Genomic DNA, 23430 nt, shown 5'->3' on the forward strand with positions numbered 1-23430 from the left:
AAAAATCGACAAACCGGTCATTAAACGGTAAAAACCCCCCTTTATAATAATAATATTACTTATATATATATTTGTATTTTTATAAAATAAAACTAATATAGCGTTAAGCTTTGATTAAAAGATTCCCTGTGGAACGAACCGGACTTACTAAAAACTACACTACTGTACGATTAGGTACACTGCCTATAAGTGTTGTAGCAAGGTTTAAGTATATCCATTCTCTAAATAAATAAATATCTTGTGTAAAATTGTATTGTATTTAATAGTATTTCCTAGTAAAATTTAATAGTATTTTATACCCCTTAGCTTTGACATCAAATGGGTTCGGGTGTTGTGGGGAAACGGTGAATGTGAGTTTATCCAAAAGGAAATGGTGGGTAAATCGGGGGGGGGGGGGGGGGGGGGGCAACTAATTATTTGGGACTCTAATTATTTCGATGTTTCTGATTCGTTCGTTTCCAATTTTTTTATTGTATTCGAGGTGTATGGAACAGCACGGGGGTTAAATTTAATATCATTAATGTATATGACTCGCATGATGTTCAAAGCAAGCAGCTATTTTGGGATCAATTACATAATAAAATTTTGAGTGATCTCAATGAGCCATGGGTAGTATGCGGTGATTTTAACAAAGTTAGATCCGAAGATGAACGACTCAATTGCCAATTTATTGAAAACAGAGCGAAAAAATTCAACGAGTTCATCAACAACACTAAGCTTATTGATATTCCTCTAGGTGGGAGGTTGTTCACACGTGTTAGTGATGATGGTATCAAGTTTAGCAAGCTTGATCGTTTCTTAGTAAATGATAGTTTTCATAACTTGTGGAGTTGTCTTTCGGTGGTTGCTCTCGATCGCGGTAATTCGGATCATTGTCCTATTATTCTTAAAGACGATATTAAAAATTTTGGTCCAAAACCAATTAAAGTGTTCGATGATTGGCTTGATATTGAGGGCATTGATCAATTCATAAATGAGGTTTGGATCGAAGATGGTGGTGGGGGGACTCGTAAAGATTGTCTTTTAAGAAACAAGTTAAAGAAGACCAAACGCGCATTAAAAACAAAAAGTTCTCAAAAGTGTGGCAATTTGGAGGGTGAAATTGAAGTATTGAAATCCATTGCAAATGCTCTTGAACAAAAGCTGAAAATGGCCTCGTCAGTGAGGAAGAAAGGAAGCAATGGTTAGATGTAAGGAAAGAGTGATTTCAAAAAGAAAAAATCAAAGTCAACATGTTAAAACAAAAAGCCCGGGTTCATTGGATTCTTGAAGGAGATGAAAATACAAAGTATTTCCATTTGGTGATTAAAAGAGGCTATAATCTTAGGTTTTTCAAGAAGTATTGGGATATTATTAAGGTGGATGTTCTTAATGCCATTACTTGATATTGGGAAAAAGGTGAATTCTTAAAGGGATGCAATGCCTCCTTTGTTACCTTGATTCCAAATAAAAGTGATCCCGTTACTCTTAGTGATTATTGCCCTATTAGTCTCATTGGAAGTTTTTATAAGATCATTGCAAAAATCCTCTCCAATAGACTAAGAAAAGTTATTCCAAAGTTAATTGGTTCGGAACAAAGCTTATTTCTTAAAGAACGTTATATTTTTGATGGTATTTTAATAGCTAATGAGTCTATTGAATTTTTGAAAAATCATAAGAAGCAAAGTTTAATTTTCAAGGTCGATTTCGAGAAAGCCTTTGATAGTTTAAATTGGCACTTTCTTTTGGAGGTTATGTCTTGCATGGGGTTTTGTAGTAAGTGGTGTGGGTAGATTCATGGGTGTCTTAAAGCGGCTAGCATTTCTATCCTCATTAACGGATCACCTACCCGTGAATTCTCTATTGGAAGGGGTGTTAGGAAAGGAGATCCATTATCTCCGTTTCTTTTTATCCTTGCCGCGGAAGGTCTTAACATACTCACTAAAGCCTCGGTTGATTGAGGTATTTATAAAGGTGTGGAAATTGGTAATGAAAAAGTCCTAATCTCGCACCTCGAATATGCGGATGACACGATATTTTTTGGAGAATGGTCGAATTCTAATGCACGCAATCTTATCAATATCTTGAAGTGTTTTGAACTTGCCTCGGATTAAAAGTTAATTTTCATAAAAGTTGCCTTTATGGTATTGATGTTAGTTTGGAGGATGTAGACTCATTGGCTATTCGTATGAGATGTCAATCCGGTAAATTCCCATTTATTTACCTTGGCTTACAAATTGGATCGAAGATGAAGAAAATTGGTGATTGGTCTCCGGTCATAGAAAAATTCAAAAAACGATTATCGGAATGGAAAATGAGGACGTTGTCCTTTGGTGGGAGATTAGTCCTTCTTAAATCGGTGCTTAATAGTCTTTCGTTATACTACTTCACGCTTTTTCGTGCCCCGCCTTGTGTGCTTAAATTACTTGAGAGTGTGAGACGCAATTTCTTTTGGGGCGGGGATTTTTCGAGTTCTAAAATTTCTTGGATTAAATGGTCATACACTTGTTTACCATACGGGGTGGGGGGGTCTTAATATCGGGTCCTTAAAAGGTAAAAACCTTGCTCTCTTGGGCAAGTAACCAATTGTCTCTGGACTAAAATCATTAGTAGTATCTATGGAATTGACGGTGTCTTGAGGTCGTGAGATGGGCATGCTCATCAATCGGCCTCGGGTATTTGGAATAACATTATTTTTGTAGGAAATGCCATTGAAAATTGTGATGTTGCTTTCAAGAACTCGTTCAAGAAATCAATTGGAGATGGCAAGAACACTTCATTTTGGAAGGAAAATTGGTATGGCTCAAATTGTTTTAAAGAAATGTTCCCGAGATTATATAGGCTTGAATCAAATAAAGATGTCATGATAAGTGACCGGATTGCCAAAGTTGATGTTTCAGTCTTGTCCCCAGCAACATGTGGTACTGTTCCAGGCTCGTTTCCAGCTACAGGACATGTTTCTGTTCCAGTTCCAGCAGCTACAACAGGTGCAGGTTCTTCATCGTCATCAGGTGCTGCAGCGTCAATATGTTCTCAGACGCATGTTCAATGCTCGACCAACATAACAGGTGATGGTGGGCCCGTTTCAGCTTCTTCTCAACCTAATGTTCCAGCAGGTGCTTCGCGGCGTGTGTCAAGCTCAATTTATAAACCAAATTGGGAGTGGTCGTGTGTTCCTTCAGGTAGCTCGTCGAATGAACTATTGGAACTTGAAAATCTTTTAAAAACGGTTCACTTTGATCTCAATACGAGTGAAAAGTGGAAATGTGTGACGACCCGGAAATTTCCGACTAAATTTAAACTTAATCTTATTATGATCTCGACACGATAAGAAAAGTCTGTTAAACTGAATCTCCAAAATTTTGAACTATTTTATCAAGATCATTTGACCTATGACTACTCCCGACGATTCACGAACTATTGTTTGTAAATAAAGGTATATATACATATATACATATACATATATATATATATATATACACATATATACATATACATATACATATACATATACATATATATATATATATATATATATATATATATATATATATATATATATATATATATATATATATATATATATATATATATACATATATATATATATATATATATATATACATATACATATACATATACATATACATATACATATACATATACATATATATATACATATACATATACATATATATATATATATATATATATATATATATATATATATATATATATATATATATATATATATATATATAATAATTTGAATTTATAAAATATAATTTAAACATTAGAATTAAATATGTAAAATAGGATACAAAATAATATACAGAATAATTAAATTGCTATTAAAATGAATATACATATATATGGATTTTATACCTAATTAATATTATATGTATATTACAATATATATATAAAATATATTAGTGTTAAATAATCAATATGCGTTATTATGTATATTAGATGTTATTAAATATTACATACTTAATAATATGTAATATTAACATATTAATGTTACTAAAAGATCAAATGTAATTGCCACATTAATATTAATAGTACTTTCATTAAAATAAAGATTTATATTAATATCAATATTAATAATAATATGATATAAATATGAAATTTGATATGTATAGATTGTCATATTAGTATTATTATTAAAATTATTATTATTATAAATAATATTAATATTATTAAAATTAGTATTGTTATTAGTATTATTAATAATATTATTATTAACATTTTTATTATTAAACTTATTGAAATTATCATTTTGTGTATTATTATTATTAATTTATAAATAATATTATGAGCATTATTATCAATATAATTATTATTAACTATTATAGTTATTACAAAAATGTACAAATTATTACTATTATTATTAATAATATTGTTAATATCATTTTTAGTATTATTTGATAATAATAAACTTAATATTATTATTATTAATTCTATTGTTATTATTATTAGAAATTTAACTATTATTAATTCAATTATAATTATTTTTATATAAATAAAATCTTACGTACACTTAATAAAACCAAAATCCGTTTCCCATCTCAATCCAATACTGTATATGATTTTGTTTGTGCCTCTAAAAATGTTTTACATCACTATCGATTGTACCAATCAGTGAAATTTAATCAATTGATTTTATTTTGTTATTTACTGAGCGAATAATGTCAGTCGACCAATTGGACAATAAATCATTCGAATTGTTCTGTGATATTAGTGAACTCACTAAGTTCTTTCATCCTCAATATCATTTAGCAATTTTTACAGCCATTAATTGGCGAATTAAATAAAAATCGGGTATGAACACAGACTATGCTCTGTTCTTGTTCTATTTTTTTTAAAGGCTCGAATTCGATATTTATTTCAAAAACTATAAATGTAGGGTTGTTAAGAATCTTTTACTTAATCTTTATGCAAAGTTTGAGACTCCAATTCATCATATTGACCGAGAATTTTAGAGTCAAAGTTTATAAGTCAAAAGACAAATAAATTGTTCTTCGTGAAATTTGATTCAATATCGATGTTTCAGATTAAAATGATGATGGAAAAAGTTTTTAGGAGCCATTTAGAACTTAATTCATGTTGAAATCGAAAGCTAAAACCCTCTTAAATTCAAAATCACATGATGGGTTGTTCATCGTGATTTTTTTTATTACAGCTCAATTTTTTTTTTATTTCTTCTGTTTTAAATTAATTTGATCACTCGCTGAGGGACGTTTCTGTTCAAATCTCACTATATAATGTAGTTGTTATGATTTTCGTTTGGATTACGATCGTTTGATTTGTTGAAGATGAAGAAGGAGAACAAGTAAATTAGGGTTAAGTATATTTTTGAATTAGATTATAACAGAAAAATAAACAGCAGAGCCATGGTTAGGAGCGTTTCGGGTTTTCGAGAAGTCGATGGTTCGAACCTCGTGTGAGGCACAATTTTTTTTAGAAGCCCTTTTCTAAGGTAGTTTTCTATTTTATTATTATTATTATTATTATTATTATTATTATTATTATTATTATTATTATTATTATTATTATTATTATTATTATTATTATTTGTATTATTATTATTGTTATTGTTATTGCTATTATTAGTAATTATAATTGTTATTATATACAAAAAGATTAATACTATAATTGTTATTATTATTACTATTATTATTATTATTATTATCATTACTATTATTATCACTAAATATTTTTATCATTATTATTAATTTTTTTATAAGACTATTATTAATATAAGTATTACTGTTATTATTATGATTAAGATTACGAATTAATGTTATAGAAACTTTGGTCATTAGTTTAGAAATTTAACACTAAGATTATGATTATTATGACTATGAATATAAAAGTTTTAATGATATTGTTAGGATTATGAATATAGAAATCTTGGATATAAATATTTTTATGAAAATGATACAAATTATTAATATTTTCATTAATATCAGTATTATTATTATTATTATTATTATTATTATTATTATTATTATTATTATTATTATTATTATTATTATTATTATTATTGTTGTTGTTGTTATTATTAACATAAGTATTATTAGTAATATTATCATCATTATTATTAATATTATTAAGTATTATTATTGTTAGTATTGTAATTAACATTTGACATTAAATATTAGTATTATCATATAATTATTGAAATTCTATAAAAACTATCATTTCTATCCTTTTTACATTATTATTATTATCAGTATTATCTATATCATTATTATTAAAGTTTTAATAACGTTGTTAAGGTTATAAGTATAAAAATAAAGATTATTTATATAAAAATATATTCAATACATATAACTTAACTATATTAATTATTCTATATGTAAAATAAAAATATATAAATAAATAATGTAACTTATAAATTGTTAAATATAACAACTACATCACTAATAATAACATATAAATTTATTCGATACGATTACATGTATTAACAAATATACAAATGATTTAGGTTCGTGAATCCGAGGTCAACTCTGCACTTGTTCAGTGCCGTCATATGCATAATTGCTACGAAATACAGTATTGTGAGTTTCATTACGCCCTTTTTAAATGCTTTTGCAATATATATTTTTGGGACTGAGAATACATGCGCTGATTTTGTAAATGTCTTACGGAATAGACACAAGTAAACGAAACTACATTCTATGGTTAGATTATCGAATCGAATATCACCCTTTTTAGTCTGGTAATCTAAGAATTAGGGAATAGACACCCTAATTGACGCGAATCTTAAAGATAGATCTATTGGGCCTGATAATGCTAAAAAAGAACATATATTTCATAGCATTATCCCTCAAGAAAGACAAGCTTTTAGTTGCAATTGTTCTATTTACAAGTGATATTCGTTTAAATAATAAAAGGTGAAGACAAAAGACAGATTCGACGAATTGAAGACGCAAACGACCAAAAAACTCAAAAGTACAAAGTACAATCAAAGTGGTTCAAAATATTGATGAGAAACGTCTCAAAATTACAAGAGTACAATACGCAAAACGCAAAGTACAAGATATTAAATAGTACGAAAGGACGTTCAAAAATTCGGAACCAGGACCAGAGTCAACTCTCAACGCTCGACGCAACGGACTAAAAATTACAAGTCATCTATGCACATAAATATAATATAATATATAAATAATTCTTAAAATTATATATATATTATATTATATATATAAACCGTCGGCAAACTATGAGACAAAGAAATGTGAGTTGGATTCCTGCTCCATGCGATCGCATGGCCTGGAGGCCTAATTTCCATGCGATCGCATGGCCAACTTTTTCTGGCCACATTCCTATAAAAGGCAGTCTTTTGCTCGAGTATCATATCCATCTATCCTCTCTATCTCTCTGTAATATAATATATATATATATATATATATATATATATATATATATATATATATATATATATATATATATATATATATATATATATATATATATATATATATATATATTATATAATTTTAATTTTAATTTTAATTTTAATAATAATGAGGGTATGTTAGCGAATGTTGTAAGTGTGTAAGTCGAAATTCTGTCCATGTAACGCTACGCTATTATTAATCATTGTAAGTTATGTTCAACCTTTTTAAATTAATGTCTCGTAGCTAAGTTATTATTATGCTTATTTAAATTGAAGTAATCGTGATGTTGGGCTAAATATTAAAATTGGGTAATTGGGCTTTGTACCATAATTGGGGTTTAGACAAAAGAACGACACTTGTGGAAATTAGACTATGGGCTATTAATGGGATTTATATTTGTTTAATTAAATGATAGTTTGTTAATTTAATATAAAGATTTACAATTGGATGTACCTATAAATAACCATATACACTCGATCGGACACGATGGGCGGGATATTTATAAGTACTAATAATCGTTCATTTAACCGGACACGGGAATGAATTAATAGTCAATGGACTTATTAAAACAGGGGTGAATTATATACAAGGAAAATTGGTGTAATTATAGTTTAAGTCCCCAATTAGTTGGAATATTTGACTTCGGATATAAGGATAATTTGACGAGGACACTCGCACTTTATATTTATGACTGATGGACTGTTATGGACAAAAACCAGACGGACATATTGAATAATCCAGGACAAAGGACAATTAACCCATGGTAATAAACTAAAATCAACTCGTCAAACATCATGATTACGGAAGTTTAAATAAGCATAATTCCTTTATTTCATATTTAATTGCACTTTTAATTATCGCACTTTTATTTACTGTCATTTTATTTAAATGCACTTTTAATTATCGTACTTTTTAATTATCGCAATTTTAGTTATCGTCATTTTATTTATCGCATTTTTATTTATCGCAATTTCATTATCGTTATTTACTTTACGCTTAAAATTAAGTTATATTTATTTTTAATATTTTACATTAGGTTTTAACTGCGACTTAAGTTTTAAAATCGACAACCCGGTCATTAAACGGTAAAAAACCCCCTTTTATAATAATAATACTATTTTTATATATATATATATATATATATATATATATATATTTATATTTTTACAAATATAGTTTTTAAAAATATAGCGTTAAACTTGGCTAAGATCCCTGTGGAACGAACCGGACTTACTAAAAACTACACTATTGTACGATTAGGTACACTGCCTATAAGTGTTGTAGCAAGGTTTAGGTATATCCACTCTATAAATAAATAAATAACTTGTGTAAAATTGTATCGTATTTAATAGTATTTCGTAGCAAAAATACTACTATTTTGTACCCCTTCGCTTTAACATCAAATATTTTTGGCGCCGCTGCCGGGGACTGCTTAAACGCCGGAAGCGAAACGCTATATAAAAAAAAGATTTTTATTAAGTCTTAGTTTACTTTTGTAAAAATACGCTTTTGTAAAAATACGTTTTAAATATTAAAAAAATACAAAAATATAAAAATAAAACAAAATATATATATTTTTAAGAATTGTTCAAAATATATAAATTATAAATATTTCTATTTCAATTTTTAGTTTGTAAAAATATAAGTTTTTATTTAATTTATATAAATATTTTATATAAATATAAAACAGAAAAAAAAAATAAGAAAAAGAATCGGGCCACAATACTGTAGCGGCCCAATTTTTGGCCTGGATCCACGAACCATGCGACTGCATGGAATTAACAAGGAAACCTCATGCGATCGCATGAGGTAACCTGACACACCCTACTGAACCTGGTACAGCAATAATTACGGAGTATTAATTATTATTATTATTAATTAAAACCCTAATTAGGGTTAGTTATTTAATTAATTAATTTTAGTTTTATTATTTTTGTATTTTTAGTTTTAATTTAGTTTTATTAAATTTATAAACTTAAAACTTTTATAAAATAATAATATAAAAATAATAGTTTTATAAAATTGTAATTTTATCACTTTTTATATCTTTTTATTTTTGTATCTTTTTAATTAGTTTAATTCGTAATTTCTATGTTTTTCGCTCGTAATTAGTTTTTAATTTAGTATTTGCCATAGTTATTTTTATTTCTAGATTTTTAGGCTTTGCCGTAAAATCCCTTAAGTGCTTTTTCTTTAGACTAAGATTTAAGTGCTTTAGAATTTTGCGACGCCGTTTTAAGATTTTAGTACTTTTTAAGTTATTGTCGTTTTGGATATAGAATTCCTTTAAGCTTTAATACCTTTAGACGCTTTTAATTCTTAGTTTTTAGACTTTTAAGTTTCGACGCACTACGTTCTATTTATTATTTTTCGACCTTTTATTTTTCGACGTTTTTCGACGCGCTCTTTTTCTTTCTTATTTCTCGACGCTATAGTTTTTAGGACATAGAATTTTCTATTTCTTCTCTAAAATTTCTTTAAAATTCGACGAAAAATTATTTTAAGCGGTTAAATTGATAGACATCCAAAATTTTCTGGTTCGTAGTAATAGTTGAATTTGTTAGTGGCGAGTTGTGGGCTTCCAATTTAAAGGGTCCTGGATACCTGCTGCATCTATTGGCTATTCGAAACGTGGGCAAAATCAGAAAAGTCTATTAATTTGATAACTTATATAATTTTTATTTTTATAACTAATAGGATATTCAGTTAATGCACCGAGCAAAACGTTCACCACCTTTCATACGTTCACCACCTGTAACTCGATCAAGACATCTAGCCAATATTATCACCGTTGATTTTTCTTTAGAATCGTCATCCATTCGACCAAGTACTCCAATTCAAATTTCCGATAATCCATTTTTTGAACCCGGCCTCACAATTGAGAATCCGGAGGATATTCAAGGACAATTCAGAGATCCTGAACCACTAATCATTCCTCCTGAACCACAAATCACTCATCCAGAAATTGTTGAGAAAGAAACCATTAAATCAGAATCCTCTAGTGATTCAGATTCAACAAATTCAATCATGGAAAATCTAGAACCTCTAAGTATGGAAGACCGAATGAGAGCCACACGCATGGGCCAAGGTCACACCATTATTAAGCCAGACATTAATGCATCAGATTATGAAATCAAAGGAAAAATCCTACACATGGTAACTAATCAATGCCAATTTAGTGGTGCACCGAAGGAAGATCCAAATGAACATCTTCGTACCTTTAATAGGATCTGTTCACTATTTAAAATCTGAGAAATGGAGGATGAACAGATCTATCTCATGTTATTTCCCTGGACTTTAAAGGGAGAAGCCAAAGATTGGTTAGAATCGTTACCTGAAGGGGCAATTGATACATGGGATGTCTTAGTTGAAAATTTTCTTAAACAATTCTTTTCGGCATCTAAAGCCGTGAGACTTCAAGGAGAAATTGTTACGTTCACGCAAAAGCCAAATGAAACTCTATATGAGGCGTGGACAAGATTTGGAAAATTGTTAAGAGGATGTCCGCAACATGGTGTTTAGACACTTATCAAATAGTACAAATATTCTACCAAGGATGCGACATTGCTACACGAAAAGACATCGACATAGCAGCCGGTGGTTCCATTATGAAGAAAACCGCAACCGAAGCTCACAAAATCATTGATAACACAGCCTCCCACTCACATGAGTGGCACCAAGAAAAAGATATCTTTCGTTCATCTAAAGCAGATAGAGCAGATTCTAGCCATGACTTTGATTCCGTTTCCGCAAAAATAGATGCTTTCGAGAGACGAATGGAAAAGATGACTAAAGATATTCACGTAATACGAATCAGTTGTGAGCAATGCGGTGGACCACACTTAATGAAAGATTGTCACACTGAGCAAACGATGAAACAACGTGAGAATGTTTCCTACATGAACCAAAGGCCGGGAAATAATTATCAAAATAATTATCAACCGCCAAGGCCAAACTTCAATCGAAATCAAAACATTCTTTACAATCCAAATGGACCCAACAATAACTCGTATAACCAACAAGGTCCGAATAACCAAGCAACTCAAAACAACAATTTCAATCAACAAAGACCTGGCTTATATAAACCACCGCAACAAACCGAAGAGAAAAGGCCAAATCTAGAAGAAATGATGGCAAAGCTAATGGAATCTCAAACACAATTTATTACATCTCAAACCCAAACGAATGAGAGGTTTGATCAATCATTAAGAACTCAACAAGCTTCCATTTTGAATCTAGAAAAACACATAGGTACTCTTGCTAGCATGATGAGTGAGAGGGAACAAGGAAAGCTACCGAGTAATACTGAAGTAAATCCTCGGAATGAGAATGTTAATATGGTTTCAACGAATTCTGAAAAACCAGCATCAAAGATGGGAAGGTTTTTGATGTGAGTAACAATGAAGAAGTTACAACACCACCACCACCCGAGTATGTAAAGCCAGTGGTGGCACCATACAAACCACCCATCCCGTTTCCAAGAAAAGGAGTTGAGTATGAGCAAGTAATAGGTAATAAAGTTTGTGATACCTCTGGAAAGAAGAAGAAGAAGAAGAAGAATAAGAAAATACAAGAAACAAAAACCGTAAAAATAAACCCGGTGAAGACAGTTCCACCGAAACCTCCACCCAGGTTGGGTGATCCGGGTGAATTTATTGTCCCTTGTCTACTTAGTGATTGTGTCATGTATGATGCACTGGCAAATTTAGGTGCAAGTGTGAGTGTTATGCCTCTTTCTTTATATAAGAGATTAGGAGTAGGTGAGTTAAGTCCAACGAAATTGAGTGTTCGACTCTTTGATCAAACTATTAGGCACCCAGTTGGAATTGCTGACAACCTACCCGTTCAAGTGGGTAATTTAACCTTTCTAGTCGAATTCATTGTCATTGACATAGAAGAGGACTCAAACATTCCTTTAATTTTAGGTCGACCATTCTTAGCGTCCACCGGGGCGTTATTTGATGTAAGAGAGGGTAGAATGACACTTAGTGATGGTGACAAATCGGTCACCTTTGTGATTCGAAAGTCTAAATCTCCACCAACCAAAACCGTTGAACCAACAAAAACGATTGGTAAAAAACCATATTATTTTACCAACTCCAACGGTAGTGCTTAACAATAATAAAACGCCTAAGTATGGGGAAAATGAAGTAACACCTAATGATGACTTGATAACAAAGAACCCCGTTGTTGATACGAAATTAAATGACCCCGTTATTAACAGTTCAATGAAGAAACTTATTAAACGGATTCGCGATGCTAGAACCAAGGGGAACTTTAAGTTATGTAACCGATTAGTATCCAATCTATCGCCTAAAGAAAAGGCGAAACTAGTTGAATTTGTGGATATTACACAAGAATCCGACCAATGGCTTAAAGCAAAAGTCACAGATATGCAAATTGATTATGGTCCAAGAGAAATTGACAATGAAGTTAATCACAATTTCGACACCACAGCTACCTAAGTGTGGGGAGATTCAGATGTTCTAAAAAGAAAATGTTGTCTAGAGTTAGTTGTTCTGTTCTCGTGTAGTTCCGAGAATGGAATCCGATTGGTTTTTTCCACTAGCAGATACTAAAGAACTAGTTTTCTCCCCCCATTCTGAATTTTTGTTTTGTAGGTTTTGTATGAAATTAATTTGCATTTTTTTTTTAAATTTAATTTTTGTGTGATTTAAAAAAAACAAAAATTACTTTATTTCATTAAGTTTAAAAAATGATTTCTAAAATTCATCGTAAGTTGAAGACTAGGTCATGGAACCGAAATTGCTTTACCCGAGGGCGGGGCGAAAAATTTTGTTATCATTATTTTAATTTTATTGATTTAAAGTATACTAAAAAAAATTAAAAAAACCAAAAATCTTTACTTTTAAAACAATAGCTTTAAAAACGACAAATTTTAAATTTTGTCGAGGGACGGACTAGGTAAACATACCGAAACTACATAAAGTAAAAGGAAACAAAATTTTAAAAAAATTATTCATTTAAATTGTTTTAATAAATAAAGATTTTATATATATATATATATATATATATATATATATATATATATATATATATATATATATATATATATATATATATATATATATATATATATATATATATATATATATATTATATATATGTTTGTAGTTTATCTTATATACAAAACAGGGTTAAACAGCGCACTTTCAAAGACTGACATTAAGTTCAGCAGAAGCTACTAATTTTGACGACAAGACGCAAAATATCAAAAGTGATATAAAATAATATGTTTGCAAACTCGGTATTTTTAATCACTTTTCTACACTAATAACCCTCATGAATTTATAATTATAGTCTGATTTCATGCAAATGAGGGCATTGCATGATCTCAAGTGTGGGGAAGGGTTATAAATTCTCTCGGGTTTACACTTAGTTTAATTACCAAATTTTGTGAAAATTTGGAAAATTTTCAACTAAATGAATTCAAAATCATGTTTATACATATTTATGAACGATAAAACTAGGTTGTAATACCGAAATTATTGTTACCTCAGAGAGAACATAAATGGAGAAATAACCCAAAACGTTAGAATTCATTTAAAATGGAATAGAGGAAAATAAAAAGGCAAAGAAAGGAAAATAAAAGCTAAGTGTGGGAAGAATTTACCAAGTTATTTAAAACACATATCACATATGTTTGTACAAGATTATTGCAGGTACTTTTGTTTTGGACGATTTTAATCAGTTTTACCTAATTTATTATAATATATTTGAAAGAAAGATGGATCTGCACAATGAATCAATTTCATCATTAAAAGGAAGTAAAGTCTTCTGAAATAGACACGCGCTTCTTGATTTAGGTCAGGAAGTTTTCGTCAAGACCAGCTGTAGGTTGACGAAAAATCTAGAAAAGTCATCTCTAAAATCAGCAGGAAATCCACGGACCTCAACATCAAACAAGGTCGCCATGTGGTCAGACTTATCCTAACCATGAGAGGATCTGTCTCGTAAAATGGGGAGGGCGCCGTGCAAATTAGCTTTATAAGACTAATGAATCAGACCCCTAGAAAGGATAATCTTCTTAATGATTAAAAATCAGCTTTTAAGCCTGATATTACTCAATCCTTAAGATTGACTTTAAAGATTGAGAATTACAAACTCATGGAATTTAATGATATCTAAATTCGAGCTTGAACGAGAAAATATTTTGATCAAAATAAAACCGATTTATTTTCTGAAAACCCATTTTCAATGCGTTCATTACCATTGAACGTAAAATCTTAGGAATTCACCTAGAATTCATTAGGTCACCTGAACCAAATCGGGTGTCAACCGTAAGAACGGTGGTTGCATAGCATGGTCAAAGACAGGACCTTGTGCCAGACCGAAAAACTATAGGGTGATCTTTACTATTGCTCTTACAAAGGATAGTAATTGCATCTGACACGTTTTAGACCATAATCAAAAGCATGTCAAGGGACATTGCCTTAACAATTGCTTGTTCAATGCTTTTCTTTACAACCGGACGGTAGTTTACCGAAAGGTAATATACGGAGCAAGTATACTGGACGTGTTGCTTTCCTAATACAAGGTTAGCAAGTGGATGACACAAAACTGCAAGTTTTGAGCTAAAATTTTCAAATCTGAAGCCCACCAAACCCACAAAAACAATTTGCAAACACCGGTGAAGGGTTATTCCAGAAAACTTATCTAGGGTAAAAGCTAGATTGAATTTTCAAAAGATCAAATGTTTTCATAAAGATCCAATTTCCTAAAAGGATCTAAATTTTCATAGTCATGTGGGACTGTAAACCACATCGTTACTACCATTGTTCATACCGCCGTATAGAAATCACTGATGTACAAAGTGTGAAGAATAAAGAAGTGATTCTAGTATGTTTTTATTTCAAGACTATATTGCTTGAGGACAAGCAACGCGCAAGTGTGGGAATATTTGATAATGCTAAAAACGAACATATATTTCATAGCATTATCCCTCAAGAAAGACAAGCTTTTAGTTGCAATTATTCTATTTACAAGTGATATTCGTTTAATTAATAAAAGGTGAAGACAAAAGACAGATTCGACGAATTGAAGACGTAAACGACCAAAAAGCTCAAAAGTACAAAGTACAATCAAAGTGGTTCAAAATATTGATGAGAAACGTCTCAAAATTACAAGAGTACAATACGCAAAACGCAAAGTACAAGATATTAAATAGTACGAAAGGACGTTCGAAAATCTTTCAACGCTCGACGCAACGGACTAAAAATTACAAGTCAACTATGCACATAAATATAATATAATATATAAATAATTCTTAAAATTATATATATATTATATTATATATATAAACCGTCGGCAAACTATGAGACAAAGAAATGTGAGCTGGATTCCTGCTCCATGCGATCGCATGGCCTGGAGGCCTAATTTCCATGCGATCGCATGGCCAACTTTTTCTGGCCACATTCCTATAAAAGGTAGTCTTTTGCTCGAGTATCATATCCATCTATCCTCTCTATCTCTCTGTAATATATATATATATATATATATATATATATATATATATATATATATATATATATATATATATATATATATATATATATATATATTAATTTTAATTTTAATTTTAATTTTAATTTTAATAATAATGAGGGTATGTTAGCGAATGTTGTAAGTGTGTAAGTCGAAATTCTGTCCGTGTAACGCTACGCTATTATTAATCATTGTAAGTTATGTTCAACCTTTTTAAATTAATGTCTCGTAGCTAAGTTATTATTATGCTTATTTAAATTGAAGTAATCGTGATGTTGGGCTAAATATTAAAATTGGGTAATTGGGCTTTGTACCATAATTAGGGTTTAGACAAAAGAACGACACTTGTGAAAATTAGACTATGGGCTATTAATGGGATTTATATTTGTTTAATTAAATGATAGTTTGTTAATTTAATATAAATATTTACAATTGGATGTACCTATAAATAACCATATACACTCGATCGGAACGATGGGCTGGATATTTATAAGTACTAATAATCGTTCATTTAACCGGACACGGGAATGGATTAATAGTCAATGGACTTATTAAAACAGGGGTGAATTATATACAAGGAAAATTGGTGTAATTATAGTTTAAGTCCCCAATGAGTTGGAATATTTGACTTCGGATATAAGGATAATTTGACGAGGACACTCGCACTTTATATTTATGACTGATGGACTGTTATGGACAAAAACCAGACGGACATATTGAATAATCCAGGACAAAGGACAATTAACCCATGGTAATAAACTAAAATCAACTCGTCAAACATCATGATTACAGAAGTTTAAATAAGCATAATTCCTTTATTTCATATTTAATTGCACTTTTAATTATCGCACTTTTATTTACTGTCATTTTATTTAAATGCACTTTTAATTATCGTACTTTTTAATTATCGCAATTTTATTTATCGTCATTTTATTTATCGCATTTTAATTTATCGCAATTTCATTATCGTTATTTACTTTACGCTTAAAATTAAGTTATATTTATTTTTAATATTTTACATTAGGTTTTAACCGCGACTTAAGTTTTAAAATCAACAAACCGGTCATTAAACGGTAAAAACCCCCCTTTTATAATAATAATACTACTTATATATATATATATATATATATATATATATATATATATATATATATATATATTATATATATATATATATATTTATATTTTTACAAATATAGTTTTTAAAAATATAGCGTTAAACTTGGCTAAGATCCCTGTGGAACGAACCGGACTTACTAAAAACTACACTACTGTACGATTAGGTACACTGCCTATAAGTGTTGTAGCAAGGTTTAGGTATATCCACTCTATAAATAAATAAATAACTTGTGTAAAATTGTATCGAATTTAATAGTATTTCGTAGCAAAAATACTACTATTTTGTACCCCTTCGCTTTAACATCAGGGCCTAACAAACCCCATCCGGGTTACGCATGCTTTAGTACTTCGATTTTATCATGTCCGATGAGAGTCCCGGTATGATGGGGATATTCTAGACGCGTTTTGTTAATGTCGATTACCAGGTGTTCACCATATGAATGATTTTTATCTCTATGCAGTTTGTGCGAAATGCCTGATATGAGATGATGTTTATGAAAAATGAAAATAGAAATCTTGTGGTCTATTAAAATTATGGAAATGATTAATTACGATAAACTAATGAACTCACCAACATTTTGGTTGACATTTTAAAACATGTTTATTCTCAGGTATGAAAGAAATCTTTCGCTGTGCATTTGCTCATTTTAGAGATATTACTTGGAGTCATTCATGACATATTTCAAAAGACGTTGCATTCGAGTCGTTGAGTTCATCAAGATTATTATTAAGTCAATTATAGTTGGATATATTATGAAATGGTATGCATGCCGTCAACTTTCGATGTAACGAAAGTTTGTCTTTTTAAAAAACGAATGCAATGTTTGTAAAATGTATCATATAGAGGTCAAGTACCTCGCGATGTAACTAAATGTAATGTATTCGTCCAGATGGATTAGGACGGGTCGTCTCAAAATGGGATCTCGCAAATGATGGGGTTTTCACGGTTAAGAAATTGTCTTCTCTCATTGATAAACATATTCTTGGAAATCCTATTGGTTCGAAAAAAACACTACGAAATAATCTCATCCCCAAAAAGATCGAAATTTTCGCATGGAGAACGTTGAAAAAGAGAATTCCGGTTCGGATTGAACTCGACATAAGAGGCATTGACTTACATAGTGTTCGGTGCCCCGTTTGTGACGATGATCTTGAATCGGTGGATCATTTCATTGTTTCGTGTAAGTTTGCTTCAGATGTTTGGTCTCGTATTTATAATTGGTGGAAGCTTGGTCCTTGTTCGTGCTCTAATGTCGATATCCTTGAAGGTAACATAGCCCATGCCTCAACTTCGCTTGGTCAAAAAATTTGGAAAGCCGTGGTTTGGGTTTGTGCATATTACTTGTGGAAGAATCGCAATTTGAAGGTTTTTCATAACGAGTCGTGGTGTACTCCGGTCCTAGTGAGTGAAATTCAAGTGAAATCTTTCGAATGGATTACGGGCCGTATTAAAGGAAAGAAAATCGATTGGCCAAATTGGCTTGTTAATCCTCATATGTTCCTAAATCTTTAATCATGTAATTTTCCTGTGCTATCTTTGCACACGACTTTCATTTTGTATTCGTGTTGTTTGGGCCGATCTATCTTGTGATCGGTGCCTTGTATTGTAATTATTCGTTTTTAGTGTTATATATATTACCATGCTTTAAAAAAAAAAAATTATATTATAATGGCCCAACACAATACCCTGGCCCAGTGAGCTAACAAAGGAGAATCGCATTATGATCTAAAAAAAGCGTTCAAGAGTGACCTATTATTAAGCATGTGGTTGAAGGCTTACAATAAACAATTTGAGTAAAAAAAACCAGGAAAAGTGTACCCAAATTCTACAATGCGTGTCACATATTTGATATTACCTCTTTTCATAAAGAATGTGTGAATTTTTTTGAACGACTAAATTTTTATTAAGCAACGGACCCAAACTAGCGAGGAGCTACAGGGTCAAAAAAATAGCACACAATTTACTCATCAAAAGCATTTCATTTATCACATATATACGAATAAACATTCACGATCATCTACCTCATTAGTTTCAATAGATCGGCTCAATGAACATTGTTAGTTACTTTCATGTAGGGGCTTGTCTTTTGTGACTTGCCAAGCCCATGTGTACATTTTGTAACCAAGTAATTAAGTAACAAATGGTGACCATTGACAACTTTTTTTAAGAAGGCAGTTGGCAACTCTTTTACATCATGTAATCTGAAAATTAATGTCATAGAGTTAAAGTTGTGGTCAGAAAATGATATTGGGCCTCTTTAAATTTAGTTTGGTCAAAGGAATGGGGGATCATGTGGCTTGTTCTTGATTTTGGCCGGAGTGAAGAGAAGGCAAGGAGCCAAGAACATACCTAGTGGGCTAGTGGGCTGCATTTAACTCATACTATACTATTTGTAATTAAATTTAAATGTTTATTTGTTTTTCATTTATACTACCCATGGGAAGCGATTCTTTTACTCCGTACCATTTAGACAGAATAATTTACGTGTTTGAATTTACCGCTAGGGATGGCAATGGCCACCCGATCTGGTGGATATCACCCGCTTCGTAATGGATATGAATGAAGCTAAATGGATATGAATACAGATATGGATGAACCTAAATGGATATGGATATGGACATAGATGAAAAGTTTCATCATGGATATATCCATTACCACCCGATTACATATACAAATACATAAATATAGATATATGCATACATATTTACTATTACAAGTTCATTTACCGTTAGCTTTACATTTTGCTTTCAACTCTATAATGAAATAATTATAATATATTACAATAAAATATGTAAATCTAACAAAATAAACTTACAATTTCGTATTTAGTTTTTCATAATCTATGTTTTATAGTAAATTTAACATATTTTGTTATATCTTCGACAAAGATTACATATTCTTATGAATACATTTTAATTATGCCATTTTTATACTTATTTTTTGCTATACTACGTTTTTATTTTAATCGTATATTAGAAAATATTAAAATATTTTTTTAATATTCATTGGATATCCATTAACCCGTTTAATCCATTGGATATGGATATGGATGGATGACCTGAAACTAAATGGATATGGATATAGATATGAATGAACAAAAACTAAATGGATATGGATATGGATATGGCATCACCCGATGCATATCCGATCCATCGCTATCCCTAACTAAAACCATGTAAAGCAATTCATTTTTTGGAGGCTGGCTGACTACTTCAAATTGTTTACACTCATCAATACAGATATGAAGTCAAGTCAGAATTTACGAATAAAGGTGAAATTTAAAAAAAAATATCAATATAAAATTTAAATGATATTAAAATTTATAATTAAAGAATGTTGACCATTAATTTACAAAATTTTAATACAGTATAATAGTCATATTTGAATATTTGGTGATGACAAAACATTCATATGCATCCATTTATCTCTGCCACTAACTCAATAAGATTTAAAGACTTCTCATAATCTTAGTGGAAGAGCCTCAGGTTTTACAAGTTGAGTCACCCTTGGTCATGGACGGATCTATTAAGGTGCAACTAGGTCAGATACCCCCAATGAGTTTGAAACACTTTAGGGCATTTTTTTCTGAATTTGATGTGATTAATTTCGGATCTGTTATTTTGTCCATATTTCTCTCATTATTAAACTTTTGAGTGCAGATTGAAAGGTTTAATAATAATAAAATAAAAAGATTCTATGAAGTTATGAAGGTATGGTTTCAGAAGTAAAAAGAATGGATCGAGGGAGTTGAAGATGAGTTGCAGGGCTCTTTGGGGAAGACAACCCAACATGGACCACTAGTTTCCTTTTTATTACAACTATAAGACCATTTCCTATGAGAGCATTACCCGTAGCCACTCGTCATTACCCGTTAGTTACCCGCATAATGCCATATGCACATATTCATCATACGTATTAGTTATAGGAGTCTCATCATGGATTTAACGAATGGTTATTGGAAATTATGAGACCCACATGCTAGTAACTTTTTGTAAAAACTACCCCTTTCACCAAATGTACAAACCTTTAATGCATATTTTACAAACTTTTTTAGATAGACATTGTAAAAGCATGTATCCATATTGTACAAGAATTCATCTATATTTAATCAATATTGTACAAGCATTCATCTATATTTAATCCATATTGTACAAAAATTAATCAGTATTTTACAATCATTCATGCATATTGTACAACATAGTTTTAATATATATTAAAAGTGCACATCTGCATTACGTCAATTGGCATACGGTACATCAGGTGATATGTTTGATGAATATTTGCATATGAGTGACCAAACTTCATTAATGTGTTTAGACAACTTTTATTTGTGTATTACTGACTTGTATCAAAGAAAGTATATAAGAAAACCAACAACACACGATATTCAACGATTATACGCAGCACACGAAGCAAAACATGATTTTAGAGGGATGCTTGGAAGCATCGATTGCATGCACTGGGAATGGAAGAATTCTCATGTTGCATGGAAAGGTCAATTCACAAGTGGTAATAAAAAAAAAACGTCTCTTATGCTCGAAGTTGTAGCTTCGTATGATATGTGGATATGGCACGCCTATTTTGGTGTACCAGGTTCCAACAATAATATCAATGTGTTAACCGATGACCATTATTTGATTCTATTAAGAAAGGTACAACTCCACCTCCACCATTTACCGTAAATGGTCATGACACACACGGTTATTATCTCACTGATGGTATTTACCCAGATTGGGCTACACTTATTAAAGCATTTTCATCCCCAACTGACGAGCCACATGCAAAGTTTACATGGTTTCAAGTAAGTGTACGAAAGGATGTCAAGCGCACATTCGATGTTCTTCAAGGTAGATTCAATATATTACGTGTTCATGGACGAGCTTGGAAAGCCAAAAAAAATGTATCGTATCTTATACGCTTGTGTACTCTTGCAAAATATGATCCAAGAGGATGACAGTTTTGCTATAACTTCACTCGAAGAAGAGTATCTAAGAGATCCAGATAACCAACCAGCTGCTTTTGTTTGGAATCAAAATAGTGATCGTGCAACACGAGCTAGGGAAATACGCAACAAAGATGTGCATAATCAACTTCGGGCAGACTTAATCGAGCATATATGAATTCTTCCACCAAATTTCTAACGCACCAACTAGTTTTTTTCATTGTATTTTTAAGATTATTAAATTATTGTAATCAGTTATTTTTAGGCCTTTTTAATTATTGTAATCTTTTATTAATTATAAGTAATGTATTTTTTCTAAAAATAATTTGTTATTATAATTACAAAATAATAATATAACTAATTAAATAAAATAAAAACTAAAATCAAGAAAAATTAAAAAGAAATAAAAAATACCTCACCCCTACCAATCAACACGCACTCAGCACGCCACCCATTATTTACCAGTACGCTCATCAAACACCTCACCCCTACTCAGTAACACGCCAACACGCCATCATTGTTAAAGATGGTCTTAAAAATATATATTGTTGAAGATGAAGAAGTTGAACAAAAAGAGAAGAAACAAAGTAGAGGGTCCCATCACCCTCGAGGATCGCAGGGGTCAAGTCCCAGAAAGCGATGGTCAAGTCACGGAACGTGAGGGTGGTTTGACAACGAGAATTGAAGTCGAAACGTGAAATAGGTGTTCGATGAGTTGGTCTACAAAATCTCGCTAGAATTGTGAGTTTTGCTCGAGAAATGCGAGCCTAGGCGTGTCCAAGAAGTTGCAAATTTTTTTCCTTTTGTATACACTCTATAAATTGAAACTTTAGCTTCTTATAAACTTAACATCTCTGAATTACCTTGAAAACTCTATTTAGTTTTCTATGGATTAAACCAATAACAATATTGATTATAACCACGTTAAATTCATTCGTTCTTTACGTATTTTTCATTTATTTTAATTATTATCTATGTGTGTTGAGAATATTATCAGTTTGTTGTGCGGTAGGTGATAACTTTGGTTGTCAAGTTCTTGTTGGCGCTCGCTAAATTCCTAACAAGTGGTATCAGAGCTCGTGTTGCTAGTGATTTACCTGAAATAATTGCATAAAGTAACACGATTAAGGTTGATAGGTTTGATGGTTCAAATTTTGAATTCTGGAAAATGTAGATCGAAGATGTTATATCAAAATGGTTTATATCAGCCGTTAACTGGTATTATACCGAAAAATATGAAGCAGGAGGATTAATATTTGTTAGATAGGAGCGCATTTGGGGTTGTGTGACTTTCTCTGGTCAAGAACGTCCCCTTAACATCTTGAGGAAAACCACGACTCAAGATGTGTTGTCTTCTAGGTCTATCATGTACGAGAAACCCCCAGCTTTGAATAAAGTCTTCTTAATTAGACAGATGGTAAACGCAAGGATGAAGGAAGGAGCTTTTGATGTAGATCATGTGAACGAGTTTAACTTGATTT

The 23430-nt window shown here is 30.9% G+C and overlaps 1 protein-coding gene across 1 annotated transcript; it reads left to right on the plus strand.

Annotated features, from left to right (window-relative positions):
• Window positions 1-318: 318 nt before the first annotated feature.
• On the plus strand, window positions 319-18519 carry LOC139841348 (uncharacterized). Its single transcript, XM_071831570.1, has 6 exons — window positions 319-344; window positions 495-1183; window positions 1399-1747; window positions 2137-2411; window positions 2682-3095; window positions 17906-18519. The coding sequence occupies exons 1-6, from the start codon at window positions 319-321 to the stop codon at window positions 18517-18519; spliced, it is 2367 nt and encodes a 788-aa protein (XP_071687671.1).
• The last annotated feature ends 4911 nt before the right edge of the window (window positions 18520-23430 follow it).

This window comes from Rutidosis leptorrhynchoides, chromosome 4, assembly GCF_046630445.1.
Source record: "Rutidosis leptorrhynchoides isolate AG116_Rl617_1_P2 chromosome 4, CSIRO_AGI_Rlap_v1, whole genome shotgun sequence".
NCBI classification, from domain to species: Eukaryota; Viridiplantae; Streptophyta; class Magnoliopsida; order Asterales; family Asteraceae; genus Rutidosis; species Rutidosis leptorrhynchoides.